This window comes from Anoplopoma fimbria, chromosome 23 (genome assembly GCF_027596085.1).
Source record: "Anoplopoma fimbria isolate UVic2021 breed Golden Eagle Sablefish chromosome 23, Afim_UVic_2022, whole genome shotgun sequence".
In the NCBI taxonomy this organism is placed as follows: domain Eukaryota; kingdom Metazoa; phylum Chordata; class Actinopteri; order Perciformes; family Anoplopomatidae; genus Anoplopoma; species Anoplopoma fimbria.
Genome location: NC_072471.1, coordinates 18,167,482 through 18,191,247, shown reverse-complemented (window position 1 = coordinate 18,191,247; position 23,766 = coordinate 18,167,482). Strand labels below are relative to the sequence as shown.

At 41.0% G+C, this 23,766-nt stretch overlaps 1 protein-coding gene across 1 annotated transcript in view; it reads right to left on the bottom strand.

The window, feature by feature from the left end:
• Positions 1–2,277: 2,277 nt before the first annotated feature.
• The window catches only part of mpped1 (metallophosphoesterase domain containing 1), a 65,008-nt gene continuing 43,519 nt past the window's right edge, over positions 2,278–23,766 (bottom strand). Inside the window, exons 4-6 of the mRNA XM_054624958.1 lie at positions 13,081–13,196; positions 5,278–5,391; positions 2,278–2,399 (exon numbers count right to left, since the gene is read on the bottom strand). Of these exons, the coding sequence (XP_054480933.1) occupies positions 2,278–2,399; positions 5,278–5,391; positions 13,081–13,196 (352 nt within the window). The remainder of the gene's footprint in view (positions 2,400–5,277; positions 5,392–13,080; positions 13,197–23,766) is intronic.

Genomic DNA, 23,766 nt, shown 5'->3' with positions numbered 1-23,766 from the left:
CAGCATTTTAATATTTACCAATTTGACATTTAGAAAGGGATGCAGATACATAATAAACTAAAATTTCACTCAGATAGAGCAGACCTCCACCAAGGCTAAATGCCATCTCAATGTTAGGAAAGTGGAAAAACAGCAGATCTGTGAATCTGATCTGCTCCAAAATTGAATGTTACACCCTTCCACCAAGTTTCATGAAAATCAGGTCAGTAGTTTTTCCGTTACCCTGCTGACAAACCAGAAGCTAAACCGAAAACATAACCTCCTTGGCCGAAGTAACAAATGACCTTTTTGATGTCTAAAGTCCATCAGTGGCGTTGGAAAGTTAGCTAACGAGTGGATGTATTTGACTGCTATCACTCTGATAGGCCCAGTATTATTGGAGATATAGAGTGTCTGTATATGTTTATCACATCCATCTACTGCAGGTGGTTTAATCTCTAGATGTTTCATTCTACATTTTAATTTATAACGGTTTTCCTTGTGGTTTTATCATGAATAATGAATATACTAGGACTTCCTAATTAAACCACAGATGCATGTAATGTCAAATTGGCATATATGATTTCTCTACTTGCTTGAGTTTCACCATACCTTAAACTTATTCTTTATTCTAAACACAACCCTAAACTTGCCCCTTGAAGAAGTGAGGATCATCCAAGATGTCCTCAATTTCACAGCCTAATACTCAACCTGCTCCACGTAACATTACACGCACCACCCACCATCATCCACCCACACACAAACACAAACACACACACACACACGCACACACACACTGGTTTCTTGGTGAGTTATTCTGCTGCGTCGTTCCTCTCTTTGCCTATTTGGAAACATTAAGACATCAGCTGGCACCATGAATGCTGATGTGCTGAGGAAGCGGGAGGAAGCTGTAGCCCCGGGGAGCGTTCATACATAATGTCGGAGAGCAGTGAGATCAAAGTGTGACGTGGTCTTGTTATGCTAAGCACATCCAGACTTTTACCGAGAACAGACTTATTCAGAAAATAGAGCAGAGCAGAAAAACGTTTTTTTCTTTAAAACACAGACAAACTGCAAAGAGACATGAAAGAGTTAATAATCACCAAAATGAGGCCGAGCAGCTTCACAGAGAAGAAAATACCATCAAAAGCATTTACATTACTAAGAAATAGACCAAAGGAAATGTAACAACCACAAATATTAACAAGGGTTTTTTGAAAAGCGTTCAAGCATCAGCTTGGAAATCTTCAAGAAAAACTATTTTTTTTTCTTCTTTACATTGACAGAGAACATTTACATTTAACCAGTTACAGTACATGTAGTTACAGCTTTACTCCTCAGAAAAAGGGGGAAAAGTCTCTGTCTCCCCCCCGACATGAGGGACGGTCCTCGAAACAAACCACTAGTTTGACTGTCCAGGAGCAGCATTAGCATGTAGCACCCATCCAAAAAGTCCGCCCTCTCAGTCCTAGCTTAAAAAGCCCCGCTAGTCATTCACAGCGTGGAGGATAGAGAGGAAGGGAACAAATATCAGGAGAGGAGAAAAAGGTGAAAGGAGAGCTAGTTAGAAAGATGAGTAGAGAGGGGAGGAACAGGTGAAAGGGGAGTAGAGAGGGGAGGAACAATAAAAAAAAAAAGGGGAAGTGCCCATGTGGCCGGTGAAGAGGTTAATGAGGGCTGTAATGAGGCCCGGGGGGAGCAGTGTCACCCCGACTCCCACAATGCCCCTGGCTGAGACCTCTCGCTGCCCTCACACACTCGCTTTGATCACACTCGCTGGCAAAAAAAAACTCCATCATGCAAGGGGGGGAGAAAAGTTCTGTTAGAATCCCCCGTGGGGGGGGGAAATGTAACGATGCTGCTGTTGATTTGTGGCTGAAACTGTCACGTAGACGAGGCGCCGGGTTGTTTCACTTTAAGTCTTAATGTTTCAGTTCATTTAAACGGGGTGAAGTTCAAGGTGTCTCTGTCGTCTCTCTGAGATCAACATCAGATTGTCAGCGCAGTAAAAGAGGACAGAGATGTGTCCGCATTTAAAAGCGTCTCTCTGCTAGTCCATTCGTCCGCTTTTAGACTCAGGTTAAGAAATGTTGGCACATGAAATAAGAATAACAGCATAAAGGAAGCGTCCCCTCCCTTTAGTCTGCTCCGTCTCCAGGTGTGTCGTCTCCGTCTGTGTCGCGTTGAACACACACACCTGCCTTGTATTTACAGAATCTGCTCCGCCGAGCCTCACCTGCCTCTCCTGGCTCCTTTCTCTTGATGGGCGGCGGGCGTTTTGAGGCCTGCCTCCTCTAGTCATGTGGTCCTCCCGGGGTTCGGGAGGTCGAAGACGATGGGCGCGTTCATGGGCAGGAAGTTGACGGTGCAGGCAGAGGCGTTGACGAACGTGGTGGTGCCGTCAGTCATCATGCCGTAACCTGGGGAGCAGGGAAAAAGAGAGAAGAGAGAAACAATGAGAGATTTTGAGATTAAGTAGAAATTTCAGCATATGTGGTAACACTAGAAGTTTGATTTATTCTTTAAAGTTCAACATCATTCTTGACATTTGGTCTTTATCCTCAAAATGGTATTTAAACTTTATTCTCACCATTTCAACTATTCTTTGAACAAAATGATCTTGAAATGGTATTTCAAATGTATTCTCAATATTCAACTTTATATTCAAGATTCAAAATATGCAAAAAAAAAAATGCAAAAAACCCAAAGCAAACTAAAAGTCTTATGCCCGGCACTAATACTGAAAGTTCAACGTATATTCTTGACATTTAGTATTTATTGTAAAATGGTATGCCAATTTTTTTCTAAACAATTTGAGATAATTCTCAAGATCCAAAACACACAAGAAAAAAAAATTCTATTCTCTCCTCCCATATTTTATGCCTCTCAATTGAAAGAACTCAAGTGAATGTTTTTTAGCAATGCAGTTTTTGTTTTATTATGGAATTGTTTGTACTCCTCAGTAAATATCCACCAATATATGATAAAATAATCAGAGGAAGTCACAGTGGACCCCGGAGCGAATAGTAGCTGTGATGCATCTGATGGCGATCGTAATAAATTCATGGAGTTAATCTCTTGGACGTCCAAACGACAAACACCAGAGTTATCAGCGCTGAGCATCACAGCGCTTCATCATCATTTCCAAAATGGCGAGAATCCAGTTTGAGCAAATGTATGCAGAGAGTGTGACACTAACACCACTACAGTTAAAAAAATCTCTGCTTCAGAGGCACTTTGGATCCACGTTGCGTCCAAATGGCAGATGTAGAAGTGTTACCATTTTGTCAAGCATAAGTTAACTACCATCTCTCAGAAAGCACCACAGTTCAATTTAGCTCTGCACTATCAGTGATTTTCTTTTAAGTGTATGTGTCACGTTCACCATCTCTTGGAACCGAGCAGATGTCCATGTTGGTGCTTTCAGATTTGGAATACATGAATACAAAACACGCTGAGGGTATGTCTGTCTTTCCGATTTTCCCCTCGGAGGCCTCGCATTAATGAAGAGAGCTGCTTTCAGCCTCTTTCTCCTGATATAAAGACTGATCTAGTTTCTAATCTGGTTCTCTCTGATGGGGGACCGCTGCACAGCTCAGCGCTGACCTGATAACCCTGAAAAAGCAATCCTTCAGCCCAGGGAGACGGCCTCTCCACCCTCGCTGGCCTGGATGTAACGCTCGGAGGGATGTGGCAGCTCAGCTATTGTTTCATATCGGTTTAAGCATTTTCCTTATGAAAACTATTGAACATTATCTCCATATTGTCTAAGTTTACATGGCTGGAATTTAATTTTAAGTTTAAATTCAGTTTAATTAACTCAAAATATTTAATTTAGGGAATACAAAAGTATACCATGATTTCAATACATTGCTTTTTTATATATATTTTTCGCTGAATGTGATGTGGCTGATTTATATATTAAGCTTAATATTTAGGTGTGGATACATGTGAGAAAGATTCAGACACAGTGATGTAGGGGCAGGTGGAAATGTATGTAAACCAACTGCCGCCTTCAGAAAATGATAAAGTAGAACTTTTTCTTTAGTTTGATGCTAAATAGGATAATGCATCGTATGAATTCAGGTCATCAGGATTTATGTGAGCCTTAAGATGTGTAAACTCTATTCTGTAAATAAAAAGGAGGGAATAAGTTTAAATTTAGAAAGCGTCCCTGAATAAAAAAACATCACAGTGCAAATATGTTTTTACATATGTGGGGATATAATTGAATTCACATACATAAGCCAAGGTCGGAATTATCTCCATAGGCCTAAACCTGGGGGGAGATTATGTGTTCAGTCGCGTGCATGTGTATCACGCGTGTGTCTGTCCATGGCTAATCTTGCATACTACTGGACCTATCAGCATAATAATTTCTGTGCTCATTTATAACTCTATGATACAGGACATCTTTGGGTTGGGGTGATTAACAAATTTAGAAAAACCTATGCTGTTTTATTCTGTCGTTGACTGTTGACTCCTCACTCCTCTTAAACGGCCGGTTGGAACCAAAAGTGATCAACAACAACTTCAGTTCCCGTCCAGATTTGCACGTCTAGGTAAGCCGCAAACAATGTTATCAGTGAAGTTGTATAGTGGCAGTAAATGTACAGTGTCAGTTACTCTTTGCACATGATTAAACACTGCAAAAAACACCCCCACGCAAAGTGAAGGGAGAATCTGTGGGATTATAAACCGGTCTCTGGACCGAGCCAAAGAGCAACACACTCTGCCCTCCTTAGGTTGCAAAAGATAGATAAATATATGCATTCAGTGCCTTATTTATTGGGTATCAACCTCCAACCATCAACGACGTATTGTTGAAAACTAATAATGCCTCAGGTGCAGTTCCAGCTGTGGAACGTAGAGACGCTTGGCTGCACGAAGCCGGTGCAGACAGCTGAGTAGATTCAAATCTGTTGTGAGAGTGCTACGTTTGCTGTTTAGACCATGGGCAGTTGTGGTTTGTATTCATTTATTCAAACAATACAGCAGTGGTCGTTGCAGACACACCGGGCAGAGATCTCCACTGTCTCAGATTCATAAAGTGAAGGACCACTAAGACTCTGTGTCTTTTTAACAAACAACTGCCAAAATCAAGAAAGATGTAAGAAGATCAGAATGTTAAAATACTCTACCAAATCCCCCTCAGCTATTACATTCACAGCATTTGAGCTTTACCAGCAGTAAAGTCAGTGACTTACAGATTTTTTAAACCACTGGATTTAAATCAAAGCTGGTCTACCTGCTTGGTGGAGGTTGTTGGGAGTGTGTTTTACGATCTTGTTCACGTACCTTCATGAATGTGTCCGAACACATGTAACTTTGGCTGGACTCTTCTCTGGACGGTGTTCAACAGCTCCATGCACCCCACACGCTGCATCTTTTTCGGGACCCAGTCCAGGAAACCTGCACACAGTGACACGCAAATGAAACACACCTCTCACTAAACACACTGCTTCTCACATAGCCTGCAAAAACGCCATGTCACATATGAAGAGCTGCGGCCATAAAATTAGATGATGAGATGGTGTAATGGTAGACAGGTGAAAGAAACTCTATTATTGTCATAAATCTGCTTCATTCATAAGCTTTTGTGATATTCTGTTTCTCACTCTAATGTGGACACGGACACGATCAGTGGAGCCTACTTTGCGTGGAGAGGAGAGGCAGTGAAGAGCAGAACAATGCCACGTTTCACAGTTTATTAAGTGGGTTATGGAGGTCCTCTAAATACTGCATTGCATTGTGGGAAATGTGCTGAATAATTACCACTCAACATAACCATTCAAACTAGTAAGAAAACTGTCAACCATTTTGAATGTTAACATTGAATGGGCAAGTGGATCACTACTATTAGAATAAAAAAATAAGAAGCCTACCTTTGTTAATGTAACAGGGTTAGGGTTAGAACATTACAAAAGTACGTTAAAATAAACTCCTTTTGTTTGTACGTGACATACAACATGACGTGGTTAAGTACGTAACTTTAAAAAAAGTCAGGTTATTGACTTTTGGCTCCACATAGGACACAAACAGCGTTCTCCTAGGTGAAAGTCCTGTGTTTTTTTGACCTTTCCATTCACTCCTACCTCCTCTGTGTTGGTCTATATACTACGTCTACTGACTTCCTCCTTTGCTCCCTTCGTAACTACTATAGCCTCTAGAGTTCGGCGTCGTCTTCTTGTATTTCTATCAGTGATCAACCATGTTAATAGATGATGACGGCCTTCTGAACCTACTAGTAGGCCTCTTCTAACTCATATCTATGAGGCTGATAACCGCAGACAATGCCCATTCAATCAGCTGATATCAATCAAAGCGGGTGAAGCTGTTGACATTAATTCCCTAAAATGTGGATGCATAAAGGAAAAAAATGCTCCAAAAACATGTTAAATGCAAAGTGTACAAATCACTGTTAGCGGCGACTATGGGCTTTATTTTTATGATTATTGCTATGTGCTGTGCCCAGAACAGGAAACAAATTACCTCTAGGATCATGCAGAAAGGTCCAGTGCATTTTCATATTCATGAAATCTTATTTTTTATCAGTCATATTTGATTGTATTAAAATAGGAACAAAACAGTGACTGGTTTAATCCTTACTTTTTTACATAAAGTGGCAGTTATACAGTAATGATCCGGTTTGGATCATTTCAGTAATGCGGGCAGCAGTGTGATGACACTGCTGGGTTGATTTTCTGTGTTTACACGGCTGAATGTGTTTTTGCGACGGTTATAAATTTCATCTCCCTTCAAAAAGCCATACATCACATTTTCAAACGAAGCCGTCCATTTCAGACTCCTTGTCTAATGGCAAACTGCACATCGCAGCACAAAAAAAAAAAGACTCTTAGAAAGCAGCCATAGAAAATAAAGATCAATCACAGCCACACACAGATGCAGACTTCACAGTGTGTGTGACAAGGATGAAGCATGGAGTGTATATGATTTAGTGGCTGCTCCGCGAGGAGGGATGCTGCTGATGCTGAGTCAATAAAAGCATCAAGTCGGAGAAATAAAATGACTGAGGAGCTCATTCCTCCATCTTCTCTGCCTTCTGTCGCTCTGCCCAGACAGGAATGAGATAGTAAACACAGAGGAAAAAGGAAAAAACACAGTGAAGTGAACAAAGGAACAAATGATCAAATGAGAAAAGAACCTGAAACAGGACGTGCTTTGTGTTGATGAATTTACAGGCTATAAAATGCAAGACAAATGTAAAAAAAAACAATAATACACATTGTAAATTGTCATAGTTCCCATAAATAGTATTTACTGGTTATTTGCTATAACTAACATTTCAAGAAACAGTATCTTTACTCAAAACTGATAATGAGATGACCATAACCAGAGCAGATTTCATAGAAATCTTGCCAGTAGTTCCTATGCCGTCCTCCAAAATGAAGGACGGCATAGGAACAGATTTAAAGACGATGGATGGATGGATGGATGGACATTGCCATCTTTACTGTGAGACCACTGATGGTGGTGAGGTTAAAAGAGAGCTCCGAGTCATTTCCTAGAAGATGCATGTAAATTGCTTCCCAAAGCATTGTGGGATAGCAGGCAGATGAGACCTGACCAGCAACCCGAGAAAAGGGAGGACGGTTTAGAGACCTTTGAGCAACTCATGGTACCGTTTGTCTGGAAGCTTTAAAAAACTCAAAAATCAAGTTTTGTTTTTATTACCTGTGGATGAATGTCTATGGAGAAAATATTTACCAGGACTCTGGGATTTCACCTCTGATTGAACCTTGTCTCTAAGATTATTGATATAAATCAAGTTTAGTTAATTAATAAATGTTCATATTAAAACAGGAAAGGGTCTTTAACAAACAAACGTTTTAAAGCAACTTCTCAGGTCTTTAAGAGCGAGTCCAAGCCAATTCTTTCAGGACAAATCCAAGTCAAGTCACAAGTCTTTAGGGGCAAGTCCAAGCCAAGTTTGGTGTGTCTAAGGTCATGTCCAAGACAAGTCTCACAAGTATAGGGGCAAGTTAAGTCTCTAGTTTTAAGGACAAGTCCAAGACAAATCTCAAGTCTTTAAGTGCGAGTTCAAGCCAATGTTCAAATCTTTTAGGACAAGTCCAAATCAAGTCTCAAGTCTTTAAGGAAAATTCTAAGCCAAGTCCTAAGTCTTTTAGGACAAGTCCCTGCCAAGTTTCAAGTGTCTAAGGTCAAGTTCAAGTCAAGTCTCATCACTCTAAATGTTAGGGACTAGTCAAATACCTAGTTTTTATAGACAAATCCATGCCAAGTTTCAAATATTTGATATTTGACTTGCATACGCAAAAAGCAAAATGTCCAAAACCTTGACAAAAAAGTATTTTTCTTATTGAAACAGGTCATTGAACACGCAGCTGCAAGTAGTCAATCAAAGTTTCTCTATTTGAGTGTAAGATCCATACTTCATACTCCTCAGCTTTTCACATTCAGGTCTCAAGTTAAGTCTTCAGGAGTCAAACTTAGGTCCCTTATTTTTGCGACTCAAGTCTCAACTTAAGTCTCAAAGTCAAAATTTCAATTTCAACAGTAGTTTGAAATAGTCGCTCACTTAGAAAAACTATACATAGTTTGTGTCCATTTAGGGTAATTGTATGCTTTTGAGTGTTGACATGGCAACGGCAAGCCTTGTGATTTTGTTGCTTTCAAGTCTTCAGAGGGGCAAAAAAAAGAGAAAGATAGAGAGAAAAGACTTTCTAGGGGTGATTCTTTCTACATTTATACATCTCACTCAGGGCAAAGTTAATGGACCGTCTCATACTCAACACAGACATAAAAACTCCAATGATCTCAGCCGGCAGTGAATCAGTCATGACTGACTTCTTTGTCCTCTAAATGTATCTACCTGTAAAAGACATACTTTCAGTATCAGTTTATGTAAAAATAACCCGCCTTAAAACGGTAAGTGTATTCTTTACAAGCCTTGGGAGACGCTGGAAGTGCAGTGAGAAGTTACGAGGGCTTTTTTGTGTCTCGGGGTATTTTGCTCTAATGTGCCGCTTGTTTCAAAGCAGCTGCTGCTTTGGGCACTGCGCCTGTTTTCCTCTTTTTGTCTCACTTTCTCTCTGTCTCTCTCTCTGCTGTTAACTTCTTCCTCACAGCCAGATGAAGAGGCCATATTTTTACTCTCGAGCTGCCGATCTGCTGTTTTTTATCGCGCCTCATAAAAGATGCGAGCTTTTTGCTGCAGTGCGAAACGACGTCTTGCTAACACTCCTTCTCCTTCACCTTCTCGGCCATCGTTCGTTTCGCACCCTTCTTAAAAAATATTTTAAAAAAGGATGTCTTTTCTTGACCTCTGGCGCTTTAAAGAAGCAAAACTTTTGTCCTCCATCCCCTTTTCTCCTTCATCCTTCTTTCTTTTTCATGCCATTCCCTCCAGTGTCGCTCTGGGTCTATATGTGTGTGTGTGTGTGTGTGTGTGTGTTGTGTGTGTGTGTGTGTTGTGTGTGTGTGTGTGTGTGTGTGTCTCATGCATTAGTAGCCTGCTGTAGCTGCTCCATATGCCGGTGGCTTACGAGCAGATAGCTGGAGACACTTCGCTAAGCTGAATGGAAAATAAACGTCCGTGTTCACGGCCGGGACGCGGACGTGGAAATCAATCACACACACTCGTCTGAGCGCCACAGCTGCAGCGGGAGATGAGGTGTGAAAGTGTGTGAGGGAGAGTGAGAGTCAGAGAGAGAGTGAGGAGAGTGTGTGTGTGTGAAGGAGAGTCTGTGTTTATGCGAGACTGAGACGCGCATACAGGATGTCAGTTAGCTCGTGAGCCGGCATCTGTGTTTGTTTCAAACCTTTGCCGTGTTTGTGTGTGTGAGGACCAAAAAGTGCTTAAAACCTGAAAAGGTCGACCACAAAGAAGGCCTCTAATGTCTGAAGGTAAAGTGTGTTTTCATGCAGAGCAGGACAAATGACTGAAATGTGTGAGTCACCGCTTTGATTACCTTCCCCCTTTATTCATCCACTCAGAGACAATGATTCATCAGCAACACGTTAAAGCATCTACAATCAGAAAGCTGTATACAAATGTTTATGTGGTTAGTATGAATATGTACAGTGGGTACGGAAAGTATTCAGACCCCTTTAAATTTTTCACTCTTTATTTCATTGCAGCCATTTGCTAAAATCGAAAAAGTTCATCGCATTAATGTACACTCAGCAACCCATCTTGACAGAAAAAAACAGAAATGTAGAAATGTTTGCAAATTTATTAAAAAAGAAAAAAATATCACATGGTCATAAGTATTCAGACCCTTTGCTGTGACACTCATAAAGATGCTGTCCATTTCTTCTGATCCTCCTTGAGATGGTTCTACTCCTTCATTGGAGTCCAGCTGTGTTTAATTAAACTGATTGGACTTGATTAGGAAAGGCACCACCTGTCTATATAAGACCTTACAGCTGTGAACAAATGAGAATCATGATGTTGCCCATGAATGTTAGATCTGGCCAAGGTTACAAAAGAATTTCTGCAGCACTCAAGGTTCCTAAGAGCACAGTGGCCTCCATAATCCTTAAATGGAAGAAGTATGGGATGACCAGAACTCTTCCTGTGGCATGAGCAATCGTGGGAGAAGAGCCTGGTGAGAGAGGTAAAGAAGAACCCAAAGATCACTGTGGCTGAGCTCCAGAGATGCAGTGGGAGATGGGAGAAAGTTCCACAAAGTCAACTATCACTGCAGCCCTCCACCAGTCGGGGCTTTATGGCAGAGTGGCCCGACGGAAGCCTCTCCTCAGTGCAAGACATATGAAAGCCTGCATAGAGTTTGCCAAAGAACACATGGAGGACTCCCAAACTAGTGAGACCAAGATTGAACTTTTTGGCGTTAAATGTGTGTGCTCAATGTAATGTAACAATGAAACATGGTGGTGGCAGCATCATGCTATGGGGGTGTTTTTCAGCTGCAGGGACAGGACAAATGAAGGAAAGATGACGAAGTACAGAGATATCCTGGAAGAAAACCTCACCGCTTGCCAGAGTGCTCAGGACCTCAGACTGGGCCGATTCACCTTCCAACAAGACAATGACCCGAAGCACACAGCTAAAATAACAAAGGAGTGGCAATCTGATTCTTGATGGCCCAGCCAGAGCCCTGACCTAAACCCAATTGAGCATCTCTGGAAACCTAAAATGGCTGTCCATCTACATCCAACCTGACAGAATGTCTGCAAGGAAGAATGGCAGAGGATCCCCAAATCCAGGTGTGAGAAACTTGTTGCATCATTCCCAAGAAGACTGGCTGTACTAGTCAAAAGGTGTGCTTCTACTCAATACTGAGCAAAGGGTCTGAATACTTATGACCAATATTTCAGCTTTTTTTATAAATTTGTACATTTCTGTTTTTTTCTGTCAAGATGGGTTGCAAATTAATGTTTTTTCGATTTTAGTGGCTGCAATGAAACAAAGGGTGAAAAATTTAAAGGGGTCTGAATATGTATATGTTAATTCACATACTTCATACTTGCAAGGCCTCTGAGGTCCAGTCCTTTAAAGTTTTAGGCGTCCTAAGGGACATTTACAGAAAACTCACGATTTGGTGGCCTTGCTCTTTCATTGACCCTTCACTAAGATCTGCCCTCTAAAGCAGACTAGCCAATCATAGCATAGCATTAATAGAACATCGCCTATGAACGTTGTGTAATAGTCATAATCATTACCCTGAGAGGTTGGAAGGAGATATACATTACGGTTCCACTAAAAAAAAAAAAAAATGTTGAGCTAACATTAGCATAGCGTGTTTTTCACTAACTAGCTAGTTAGTGAAAAACACGCTATGCTAATGTTAGCTCAACATTTTTAGCTACTGAATCAGTATATCTTCAGTAGCTAACGTAGCATAGAAGTGTTAATACACTTCTATGCTACGTTAGCTACTGAAGATATACTGATTGTATAAACATGCTTCTTTTGCTTTTTAATGATTGTAACAGTGAATTAAGTCCTTCCAAGCTTTACAGGAACATTGTTGTTCCTTAATATTATTGTATTCTTTGACATGTTAATCTGTAGCTTTAGCTTCTTTCTTTATTTTTTTAACCTGTTTTCATCCTGGACACCCTTCTCTCTGCTGCTCTCTGAAATTGCTTTTCATTTTTCCCAAAAATGGGAAAAACTAGCAACTGGGGGGGTCAATATGCAATGTCCCCTGTTCAATTCCAGCTAAGGGTTCTTTTTATTGCATATTTCTGTTATTTATCTACTAAAAAAATATAAAACACTATGGGTATTTTGTAGGCTGTTGCTAATATGTTTTAGTAAGGATAATGCAAATAAAAGGCAGGTTGAGGATATGTTCCTCTAGATTTACTGAGGTCAGGATAAAGCGGAAACTTATGCTGTGTTCCAGACAACTTGGAGGTTGGAATTTTCCAACTTTATTTTGACATCAATTTACATGGAGAAAAGGTTTAACTATATGATAGTTAGTATTATGTTAATTAAATACAGGCAAATATAGTAAATGATGCCTTTTAGTTACTGGTTTAAAATTTAAAATGTTTGCTTCTATCGTTGTGTGACTCAGACCACTGCTTCTTCATGAAGTCGTGGAAGATGGATTTTGCCCGGAGTGGGAGCTCCGACTTTGAGTGACCTTCTATTGTATTTTTTCTAGTGGGAGGTCGAACATTTTAGAGTTCCGAGTTGTGTGGAATGCAGCATTAGCTCAGATGGCAGTTACAGGAAGGTTGTTGTGGGGAAAATAATCTTTTATCATTGAACAGAAGCTTGTTTATAACTGGAAACAGGCTATCAGAATACTAAAGAACACAATGCAAACAAAGCTTGGAATTCTACCCCACCATTAATGAACTGTTGAATCACTAGAGGCTGCAAATGCATGTTGGTTTTATTTTGACAAGACATTTATTCCTTCCTGTTAACATCCAGATCAACACCATCTCTACCTGCTGCTCCGTCTCCCGCTCCACCAGTGGCTTGTGTACATTTTATGCATCTTTGATTTGTATTAATATTACAATATAACATTTTGAGTAACAAGTGTTTTGTTTTTTACTCAAGTGGAGCGTGTGCGTGTGTGTGTGTGTGTGTGTGTGTGTGTGTGTGTGTGGGCTCTGTAATGTGTGTCTCACCCAGTGGGGGGCAGTGTGTGACCAGGATGTCTGTGTTGTCGGGGATCTGGTTCCACTTGTCCAGCAGAGCCTGACCCCGGGGCAGGTTGAAGCCCCAGCCGTAGTACCAGGGCTGCCTGCAGACACACACACACACACACACACACACACACACACACACACACACACACACACACACACACACACACACACGTACAGAAAGTAAGAAGAACAGTTAGGTTGGTTGGTACACTCACTGTATACAGATGTAATACATGTCTTCTTTTCTTACATTAATAATGCTGCTAATAAAAAAAGGAGTTGGAGTTGAAGGTAACAACCATCAATACACTGCAGGCCAAAGTAAACAGTTGTACAATTGTCACTTTCCAGTAAAAGCCAAAGCCATATTATAATGATTTTAATGAAACCCGATCCTCGACTGAACAGTGTTGAGAGTTAAAATCATATAATGAGCATGTGGAAGCATTCAAGTCATTTTTTGCACTTGCTCAAACACAATTTCTGAAACTTGGGGGTCGTCTTTTTCAGAGACTCTTTACACAAAAAAGAGAAAATACAAGAATGGCCCAAATCGGAAATGCAAACAATTAATTCAAATCATATAAACTCTCAAAATATTTTTGCATCACAACTTTACAAACAAACACCACATGAACAGCTCTCTCCACAAGCCAACGGCACACGTGATGTGCTGAGTTTAAATCATTATTATCTAGAGTCATCTGTATCGTGCTGTAAATAGAGACTATGAACACAAATGCAATGTGTTTATTCTCAATACTAATATACTCATAACACAATCAGACACAATGACTTTAGCTGAAGATGACATGAACATAGTTACTGTATTATACGGTAAAGTTAATAAAGTATATAGTAATCACAGTCTTTTAACTTTCTCTCAGAAATTGGCTTCATGGTTGTTCACACCAAAGAGCAAACTTGAGTCCTATTTAGAGCTCGACCGATATGATAACTATAGTTTTGAGCAGGAACAATGCATCTGATAGTCCGGTTTATTTTCTGCTTGTTTGTTGTCCGTGTTATGTGATATAGAAATAAACTTAAAACAAGAACACTGCTGCAGAATCAGCTGTCCACCGGGACCGAAAAGTTTTAGACCAAATTCTTTAACCCTAATCGCCAGAAAGAATAGTGGTTCAAGGTTTTGGAAGTTTCTACGGAGAGGAGAAGAGCTTTCTGAAAAATATGATGTAGTCTACATTGAAAAACCTAGCTCCATGTCTGTCACGTATTACGACTGTAGTGCACAAATATTCTCTTTCTAGTGTTCTACCTCTGATTTCTTGTAATCTAATAGGTAACAGGTGTTTTCACAGGTGCATTCTGGGTGCAGGAGATTGACAACTGAGTGTGGTATTTCAATGGAAGTGTTTTAGCAAACGTGTCTAATGGAGATAACTTTGTGTAGTTATTTAAAAAGCGTTTCTTTAGAATTTCAGAACTTACTGTAAAGCCGACAATGTGCTTATGGTTTATCATACCCACTCAATAGATATGACACATGAGTTAATACTTTCCATAAATGTGTCACAGGTTTTTGTGTCAAAAAAAATGGAAATGAACTACTGAACAAGCAAACCCACAGAAAAGCAAGATGGTGAACAGATAATGTTTGTGAATAATTCCTGTTAAACCTGAGTTTTTGCTGACAGTGTGGATTTGAATGTGTGGTCGGGAGGCTTTTTGACGACGGTCTAATGTAATCACTTTGTGAAAACAGTTTTTCTGCCTTTAGAATATGCAACTTTTCGGCACGGACAGCAAATATCTGTCCTCTTTGTAGCTGAGTAAGCTGTCTTCTGTCCTCTTAAAAAAGTCACTGTCAAATCCGACCTTTTATTGTGCTTCCATTAACAGAACTTAACCTGATTGTGTTTTTCTAACTAAAACATCCTGAAGTTGTCGCCTGGAGTGGTTTGTGTTTGAAAAATACAAGGGAAAATTGTCAGCGAGCAAAGATCATAACTTCAGCTTGACCTTTTACTCCTCTTCTTGCAACCCACGCAAACAACTGTCAGTCCTCCTCCTTTTAGCGTCTCAACATGAGGTTTGACCTTCAAGATGAAGAGCAGTCATCTACTGGAGGAATCAAACAGGATCCCCGGCAGAGGGGCGGGGCAGGGTGAACAGAAAGCTACATTAAACGCCTCCTTGATCACAGTCGGCCCCCGAACACTCAGCGACGGGAGAAAAAAATAAGGAGAAATGAAAAAAGAAGAGGAGAAGAAGAAGAAGAACGGGAGGGCCTGACGGCTGGGGCTTGTGTCCCTTTACTTTGATAACGGACGCCGCGGTCGTGAGTGACGGAGAAGAAATTAACATGTCACTTACAATCTGTACTCCGATCCATCTTCCTCTCCAACGCACCGCACATGTGTGTGTGTGTGTGTGTGTGTGTGTGTGTGTGTGTGTGTGTGTGTGTGTGTGTGCGCCGCCTCTGCGCAAGCGGCTTTTTTTAAATTGCCAAGTGCAGTCACTCGAAACACCAACTTTATCGCAGTGGCCGCTGCCCGGCGCGTCTGTGCTCAGTGGCACATCAGATGAGGATTTTTTTAGAATAATTTCCGGAGTGTGTGTGTGTGTGTGTGTGTGTGTGTGTGTGTGTGTGTGTGTGTGTGTGTGTGTGTGTGTGTGTGTGTGTGTGTGTGTGTGTGACATGCTTGGGGACTTCAGAGACAGATGGGGGAGACAGAAAGACAGGCCTGAAGATAGGAAGAAATACCTGTCACACAAAGTCTCCTTGTCTCCTCTCTAATTAAGAAAGCTAAAAACTGGGAATCCAGGTCGCATGCACGCGGGGGTAGTGGTCAAGCCAATGTGGTTTGTGCATCATGGGAAATCACGTCCCACATTTCAGCCGGAGCGCCACCTGATTAAAATTCCATCACTTCCTGAACATCAGAGACTAAACATTTGTGACGAATGATCCGACTCTGCCCATGAACACAGTTTCAATAATTTACGAGGCTGATATTAAAACATTTAGACTGGTCTTAGCATATTAATAGGGCTGGGGAATGTAATATTCATGTCTGTCTTCACATGGACGTCTCAATTAAAATGAGATGAGGCTCCCGTTACTCCCAGAGTGAACGGAGGTAAGAAGAGAGAGCAAAGAGGTTTCCCTCAGATAACCACCACCTCACGCTAATTATACCTATATTATATATAACATATAACAGAGTCATATTCAGCACAGAGAAAGATTCAGGAGGGTGGAGGGAACAGGTGGATGCTCCGATGGATGGATGGAGCTGTACAAGTCAACATAAAGGGCCAGTGTGCAGGATTTAGGGGGATCTGATGGACTATAGTACTCATAAGTATATAACCTGAAACTATGACTCCCTGTGTTTTTAAGCCCTTCAAATCTACATAGGGAGCAGGTCCTCTTCATGAACTCCACCATGTTTTACCAACATGTTTCTATGGTATCCCAAAAGGGACAAACCAAACACTGGCTCTAGAGAGAGCCTGTCAAGCTAATATGAGGAGGACCACTAAATCCTTCACAGTAGTCCTGTAAAGGACCGTATTGTACTTTTGCAAATCTTGTTAACTACTTGTCATATTTTCCTTATATTATTCACAAACATCCAGCATTTAGATTGATTTATTGTCTTCTAGAGAGCCATTTCATGTTTGCTCCCTATGAAAATCACCTCGATCAACTTGAAGAGACTCGCTGCATTATGTTGTTTACCGGAGAAGCAACGTCTCGACGATGTCATTCCAATAATCATTTAATTTGTGTTCTTTTTGCTATGTGTAAATGGTGGATGTTTGGATTTACAACTTTGACTGCAGATATTATGATCTGCATTCTGTCTCAAACAGTCAAAATCGGTTAATTTGAACTACAACCATCATTTCTCCCTTTCCTCGACTTTAAAATCAGACTGTTTCTTGCCTAAACGTAAATGTACCGTGTGGAGTTTTGGACAGCTTGCAGCGCTATGGAGCAATGTTTTTTTATGTTTGCATCACATCTCATACAGAAAACTATTTGAGGGAAGTCATTCCCCTTGTTAACAAAATGACCAGAGAGCATCCCCCATGTCCACCTGCCTGTCCACCCTCTCTCCATCTTCTAATAGCAGGGAGAGTGCAGGGGCAGAAGATGTTGGTCTAGTCTGCCTGACTCATTGATCCTTTATCGGACTGAGGTTTGTACCAGGTAGAATCTACGGCCTCCCACCATGACTAGCCTGAAGCCCTGATCACACCATGATGTGGCTGCCGCTTCTGAAAAGCCCCTTGGCAAAAAGTGAGTGAGGTGGTGAGTGCGCAACCAGAGTGGAAATTATATAATGAATAAAAAAATATATCAACCTTTCTCCTGTCTTTGTCCATTCCTACCATATATGGCATGAAAATAGGAAGTCAGTGGTAAAATATTAAAGTCCGCCTGGGCTAAGTGTGACATTGACATTGCACTCCGGTCACGGTGGTAGAGAGGTGAGCACGCCAGTCCCAAAATGGTTTTGTGTGCGATGGTTTTCTAGCGGCGTGTCTCGGTGTGATCGGGGGCCTAACTGAGCTGTGCAGTGATGTTAACACACTAAAAACACACCACGTAAACGGGGCTGAAAATATCGCTGGATTTAAATGACTTTAAACTTTTAGTGTGGAACACTTAATGTAAACTTAGTCTTTGTTGTCTACAAGGAAACACCAGAGGGCAGCTTTAGCTAAACTCAATCCAATGAAGTTTTCGATCAGAAAACGATACGCTCTTGCCATGATGGGTCTGACAAATACTGTTTCTAATATTCTGTTTAACTCCGAGTCTAAAAACAAGACTGCAGCCACCGAAATTATCATCAACCAAAACTACAACCTCATGACTTTTGATTTTACAAGCAGGGATTGTTATTAAAGGTGGAGCACCTGACCATGTGTGATGTGTAATACTGTTTTTGTGGGAAAAACACACACTGTAGCTGTCAAAAGGAGATTGTGAACTTGATAAAAACTCATAAGAATGTTTTCTAACAACTGCTAAACAATAAAGAGTGCCGGAGCAGCATCTTGAACGCAGCGTCACAGCAGGGGGCTTCGGTGCATTACCAGACAATGACACCAGCTGAAAATGAATGACTTTACCCTGCCATGCATTAGCTATCTGCAACAAGTTGATTTTCTTAATGCATTAACTGAACTGAACCAGCAGTTAGTTGCCAGAGAGGCTGGACAGCAATCTGAGAGTTGATTTAGAAAATGCTTGGCAACAAAGTTTAGGATTCAAAGGGTTTTAGTTGACGGGATGAAGCCGTCATGGTCCTTTAATGCTCGCACAAGAGATATGTGATTGATCAATGTTGCTTTTGAGTTCCCGTCAAAATTTCTGAAAAATACACTTTCAAATTAAAAAAACTTTTTTTTAATCATTTTCGAGGCTGTTTATCCAATTTTGTGAAGAAAAGAGAAAAGTCTTCTAGCACACCTAAAACAAAGATGATCCAGTCTATCATTTTGTCAGCCGAGGATTACAAAGCACCGCGGCTTCTTTAATTTTCCGACATCAATCACTCTGTGAGAGAAGGCGTCACTCTTTTGTCAAATTGTTTGTATCTCATTTTGCAGCGTGTCTCTCCGCGGCGTCCACCCATGCCAGACACGTGGGCGTCTCCATCGCAGTTACTAAAAAAGGAGATTATCTCTCGCAGAGGAATTGAACGTAACTTTTCTCTGTCTCTCTCTCTCTTTCTCTCTCTCTCTCTCTCTCTCCATCCACAGAGACCCGCTCCCGTGTTTGCCGAGCTAACTGAATGTAATTCCACGGATAATATCCCTGCTTCAGAATTGTGATGTTTTTATCAGGTGAGGGATTAGCAGGCAGTACAAGTGATTTGTGCTAACGTAGCGGAGTAGGAAGCGTGGAGCATATTATAGAATCTGCTAATGTGATGGGCTGGTATTTTGTTTTTTAAAAGACGAGATATCTTCAGGAAACAAACAACAGCATTCAAAACTGTTACTTTTACATCACACGCACACACACACACACACACACACACACACACACACACACACACACACACACACACACACACACACACACTGGCTTCCCCTCTGTTAAGGACAAGAAGAAAAAGTGGGGCAATGCACAGCTCCTTGCTTAAGTTTTTGAGCCTGCATGTATCACCAGGTGTGTATTAGTGTGTGTGTCTTACTAACTGAGGCCCACTCGTATCACTGGAGTAAGTCCATGAATCATTGAAGGCTTCTGCCGAGAACTGCAGAGAACCCATGCCTCTCTCTCTCTCTCTCTCTCTCTTACCACCTCATTCCCCTCCTGTTCATCTCTCCCTGTTTCCCCTCTCTTCCTCCCCCTCTTCCCTGCCCGTCTCATTTTGACACATTACTCCGTCTCTCTCCCCCTTCGTTTCACTCCTAGTTAGTGTGTGTGGGGGGGGATTGCTCTCTGAGAGGATGCCTCAGCGTTTGAGATGGAATATTTTAAAACCTTGTGAACAGTGAAGGTATTCTGAGGTCCAGCAGGGGAGAGGGAGAGAGTTTGGACAGAAGGGGAAGCACAGGGGTTTCAAAATAAAGTGCTTTTTGAATATCTGCCAAACTGTGTCCAGGGCATAAAAAGCTGGCACTGATTATTCTTTTATCATAAACTTCCTTAGTTAAAGTCACATTAATTAATTTCCTGGCCTCTTGGGAAGGGCTGGCTATCGTTAGGATTTGATCAATACTAGACACTTAAAAGTTACACAATCTTTAAAATACATTCTCAGCTCATTCACTAGCCTGTTCTTATGATTAACAGTGGAAAACTGATCATTTCTGCAGATTGATGTTCTGCTTGTTGTTGATGTTGACAGATGCTGCTGTTTCCTCCCTTAACTTGTGAGGGTTTTATTGAGTTTGAGACAACAAGAGTTCTCAGCATCTACTGGAGGAAAATGTAGCCTCCCTTTGGATCTTTGTGTTCTCTCTGCCATGATGTGTGTCTTACTCTGTACTGAGCCGGAGTCAGTGTGTGTGTGTGGGTCAGAGTAAAGCACAACTCCACCAATCGTGCAAAGACAAAGACACAGTGAGAGAGGTTTAAGATGTAACTTCTGAAGTACCGCTAGCAGAACCGCTAGCTCAGGACCTTATCGATACTCTGTGTTTTTAATCATTTAAAATCAGTTCCCATTTAGAATCGTGTTTTCGGGGGACTTCCCTACTCTTGGGGCCGCGAAACAAGTTGTGAACACATTGACACATTGTTGCCAGTTGAAAACGGAATTGTAGCAAATTTTTCTGTTTTGGTCTCCGACAGCTCCTGAGAAAAACGTACGGCTCCTTTTCTGCTAAATGCTCCACATGCTCACCAGCTAAATGCTAAATGTGTGTCATCTGTTTGCAGAGAGCTCTGCCGCTGATACACATTTGCAGGCGGCATTCCACCAAAACAATGAGCTTCCTCACATTTGAGATGACCCTCCCCCGTCCTGCCTGCCTGTTACTTTGTTTGATTGGCTGCTTTCATTGCAGGTGTTGAAGGTGGGCATGGCAGAGGGTCATCAGTAGAGTGGTGTTCTCTCCTAAAAGCCCTCTTTGAGATCAGTGTGTGGTTCTCTCTCCTCACTGATACACCCATTTGGTTTTTGGTTGAGATTATGGTTGGTGTTTCTACACCATATAACATTGCATACACACTTTTCCACTCATGCACCAATCTGCACTGCTGAACTAACTGACTCCACCCACCACCGTCAGTTTAAACTTTCCTTTTATGTTGCCTTTAAACTAATACATATTTTTGTATATATATATATATATATATATGTTAATTGGCTTGTTGTGTGCATTACAATTATTGAGTTAAACAGCTTTAGGTTTGAAATGGGTTTTTTTAAACTTTTTTTATATTCATACAATGAAACACATCTTATGTTAACTAACAAGTACTCTCTGTGTGTATAACAAAACTTGATCTGAAAGAGCCAAACTATCTTACTGGGAGATAGTTTGGCTTTATTACCATGATGTGAAAAGGTAGCCCTCCTTTTCACGAACATGAGCACCTGGAATTTAATCATTGCCTGATTGGGATGCAGGAACTTGACTGGTTGTAAAGGGGGGGGACGTTATTTTTCTATGTTTAATTATCATGCTATTTTGCATTTGTGCAACAGTGAACTTTATGATCAAGATGCAAACTGTTAAGATATGCAATGAAGTGTCTGGTTGATTATGATTTCGTTATAAAATATAAATGTATTGTGGTACTTGGGTCAGTGAACCCCCATGGCAGTTGGTATCTACCATTTTGTGTAATTGGTTGGCTTTATTTAAGCCCGGTATTTTCTGCTTTCAAGGGGGGTGTGGAGGCATAGAGAGACGGCTTGCTGTGAGGCTGGTACCTGTTCAGATTAATGGAACTTTGTTTGTTTGTTTTGTTTATCAAAGTATGTTGTTTGTCGTGGCCATTTCACTTTTCAAGCATGGAAAATAAATCACAGTTTTTTTCAACTAATTTATGCTGCTGGCTGAATTTTTGCGGCCTACTCAAAGACCTTCATTGCGTCCTAAACCGCTACGTCCCGAAGTGGAAGTGAGTCGGGACTCAATCCCATCTACACAGTCCTTCTGTCCCACAAATACTCTAAAAAGAGCACCAAATGTGGATTAATCCGCTGTTAAATATAGTCCCCAACAAATGCACTAATTCTTCTTGTTTGAGTCACATTTGTTTAAAACTACTGTGACCAGCTGTCACTAGAGTTTTTTTAATTTTTTAAATCAAACAATGTATACAGTAATTGTGATTGAGATATATTGACGATAAAACTATTGAATAAAGCCAACATATTCAGGTTTTTGTAAAAAAAAACAGTGTTATACTTGTATGAAATACAAGTATAACCATCATAACCAGTATCAGTACTGAAACTCCGGTCTGATATATTGGCACCAATAGGAGGGAAGAAAATACAGCAGACACTTGCAGACACACATAAAAAAGAGGTGATGAGGAGGAGGTGAGGAAGAGCTGTGGTTGTGGGCTAAGAAATTAAAGAGGATTACTGTAACGAGGTCCATCTTAATGTGTAACACGGGCCTTGTGCTAATCACTACATGCACTGAGGCAGTGAAAACACCCGACCGCGATCACCTCTGCTAGATTTAATTAACTACTCATGACTTAACGACCCTAATAACAGCCTGGGAGGCAGGTTGGGGGAGTGAAGCGTGGCGGTCCACTTACACACACAAGCCCCACACACACATCTGTGAAGCGATTTTTCTTCTGTGTTTGATGTGCAGCAGATACATTAAGAAGCTTGTTTGCAATGCAGTCATACCTCTTTATCTGAGTGTTTTCACCACAGCCTTATCTCCAAACTTCCATGCCTGACATTTATTTCTTTGGACGTTTTCTGAATCATAAATACGTTGCATATGAGCCTTGTATCAAACTTGCAGAAACTCACAATGCCACTTGGTTAATGTTGTGAAACGATTGGTTAGGTTTAGTCAACGAAACTACTTGATTAACGTTTAAGAGATCATGTTTGTCTTCAAATAATGTAAAAAGTAACATACCAACATAACGTAACAATGTAACATAGCAAGGTAACGTATCACCATAACATAACAAGGTAACATAACTACATAACGTAACAATGTAACATAGCAAGGTAACGTATCACCATAACATAACAAGGTAACATAACTACATAACGTAACGTAACAACGTAACGTAACAATGTAACATAGCAAGGTAACGTAACAACCTAACATAACAAGGTAACATAACAACATAACGTAACAACATAACATAACAAGGTAACATAACAAGGTAACATAACAACATAATGTAACAACCTAACTTAACAAGGTAACGTAACAACCTAACTTAACAAGGTAACGTAACAGCATAACATGACAACGTAACATAACAACATAGCATAACGCAACAACGTAACGCAACAACGTAACGCAACAACGTAACGCAACAACGTAACGCAACAACGTAACGCAACAACGTAACGCAACAACGTAACGCAACAACGTACGCAACAACATAACGCAACAACTTGAAGTAACAACGAAACGTAAAAACGTAACGTAAAAACGTAACGTAACAACGTAACGTAACAACGTAACGTAACAACGTAACGTAACAACGTAACGTAACAACGTAACGTAACAACGCAACGTAACGTAACGAGACAAGAGACAACAAGAGACATGACGGAATTAAAAAGAGTTCCCCCTCTCAGCAGGAGATTCACAACGAGAGCAGGTCTTCACAGAAGCCACACCTCAGAGCGGCAGAGACTGCCTTCCCGCACAAAGCAGATTAGCGGTGCCTTTTTTTGGCAAATTTTGAGCGTAATAACTCAATAGACACGGTGGCGGCTGATGGACACAAACAGGCAAAATGTGCACGCACGTAGCCGGCGGTGGTACATGGTGGTACACGGCCAGCATGAGAGAGTTTGACTCGGTCGGCCCACTCAGCACAGCGGGGCGCCGAGTTAGAGGGACGCAGAGAGGGAACAAGTTGTTTTACATGTTTTTTCAGGGAGACACTTCAGTTTAATTATTTTTTGCGACTGAAAACCACTGCAGACAAACGGCCATCGATTCCCCCATTCGTGTACAGACTTTAATGTTTAATCGCGGGCCAGCACACGCACGCAAGTC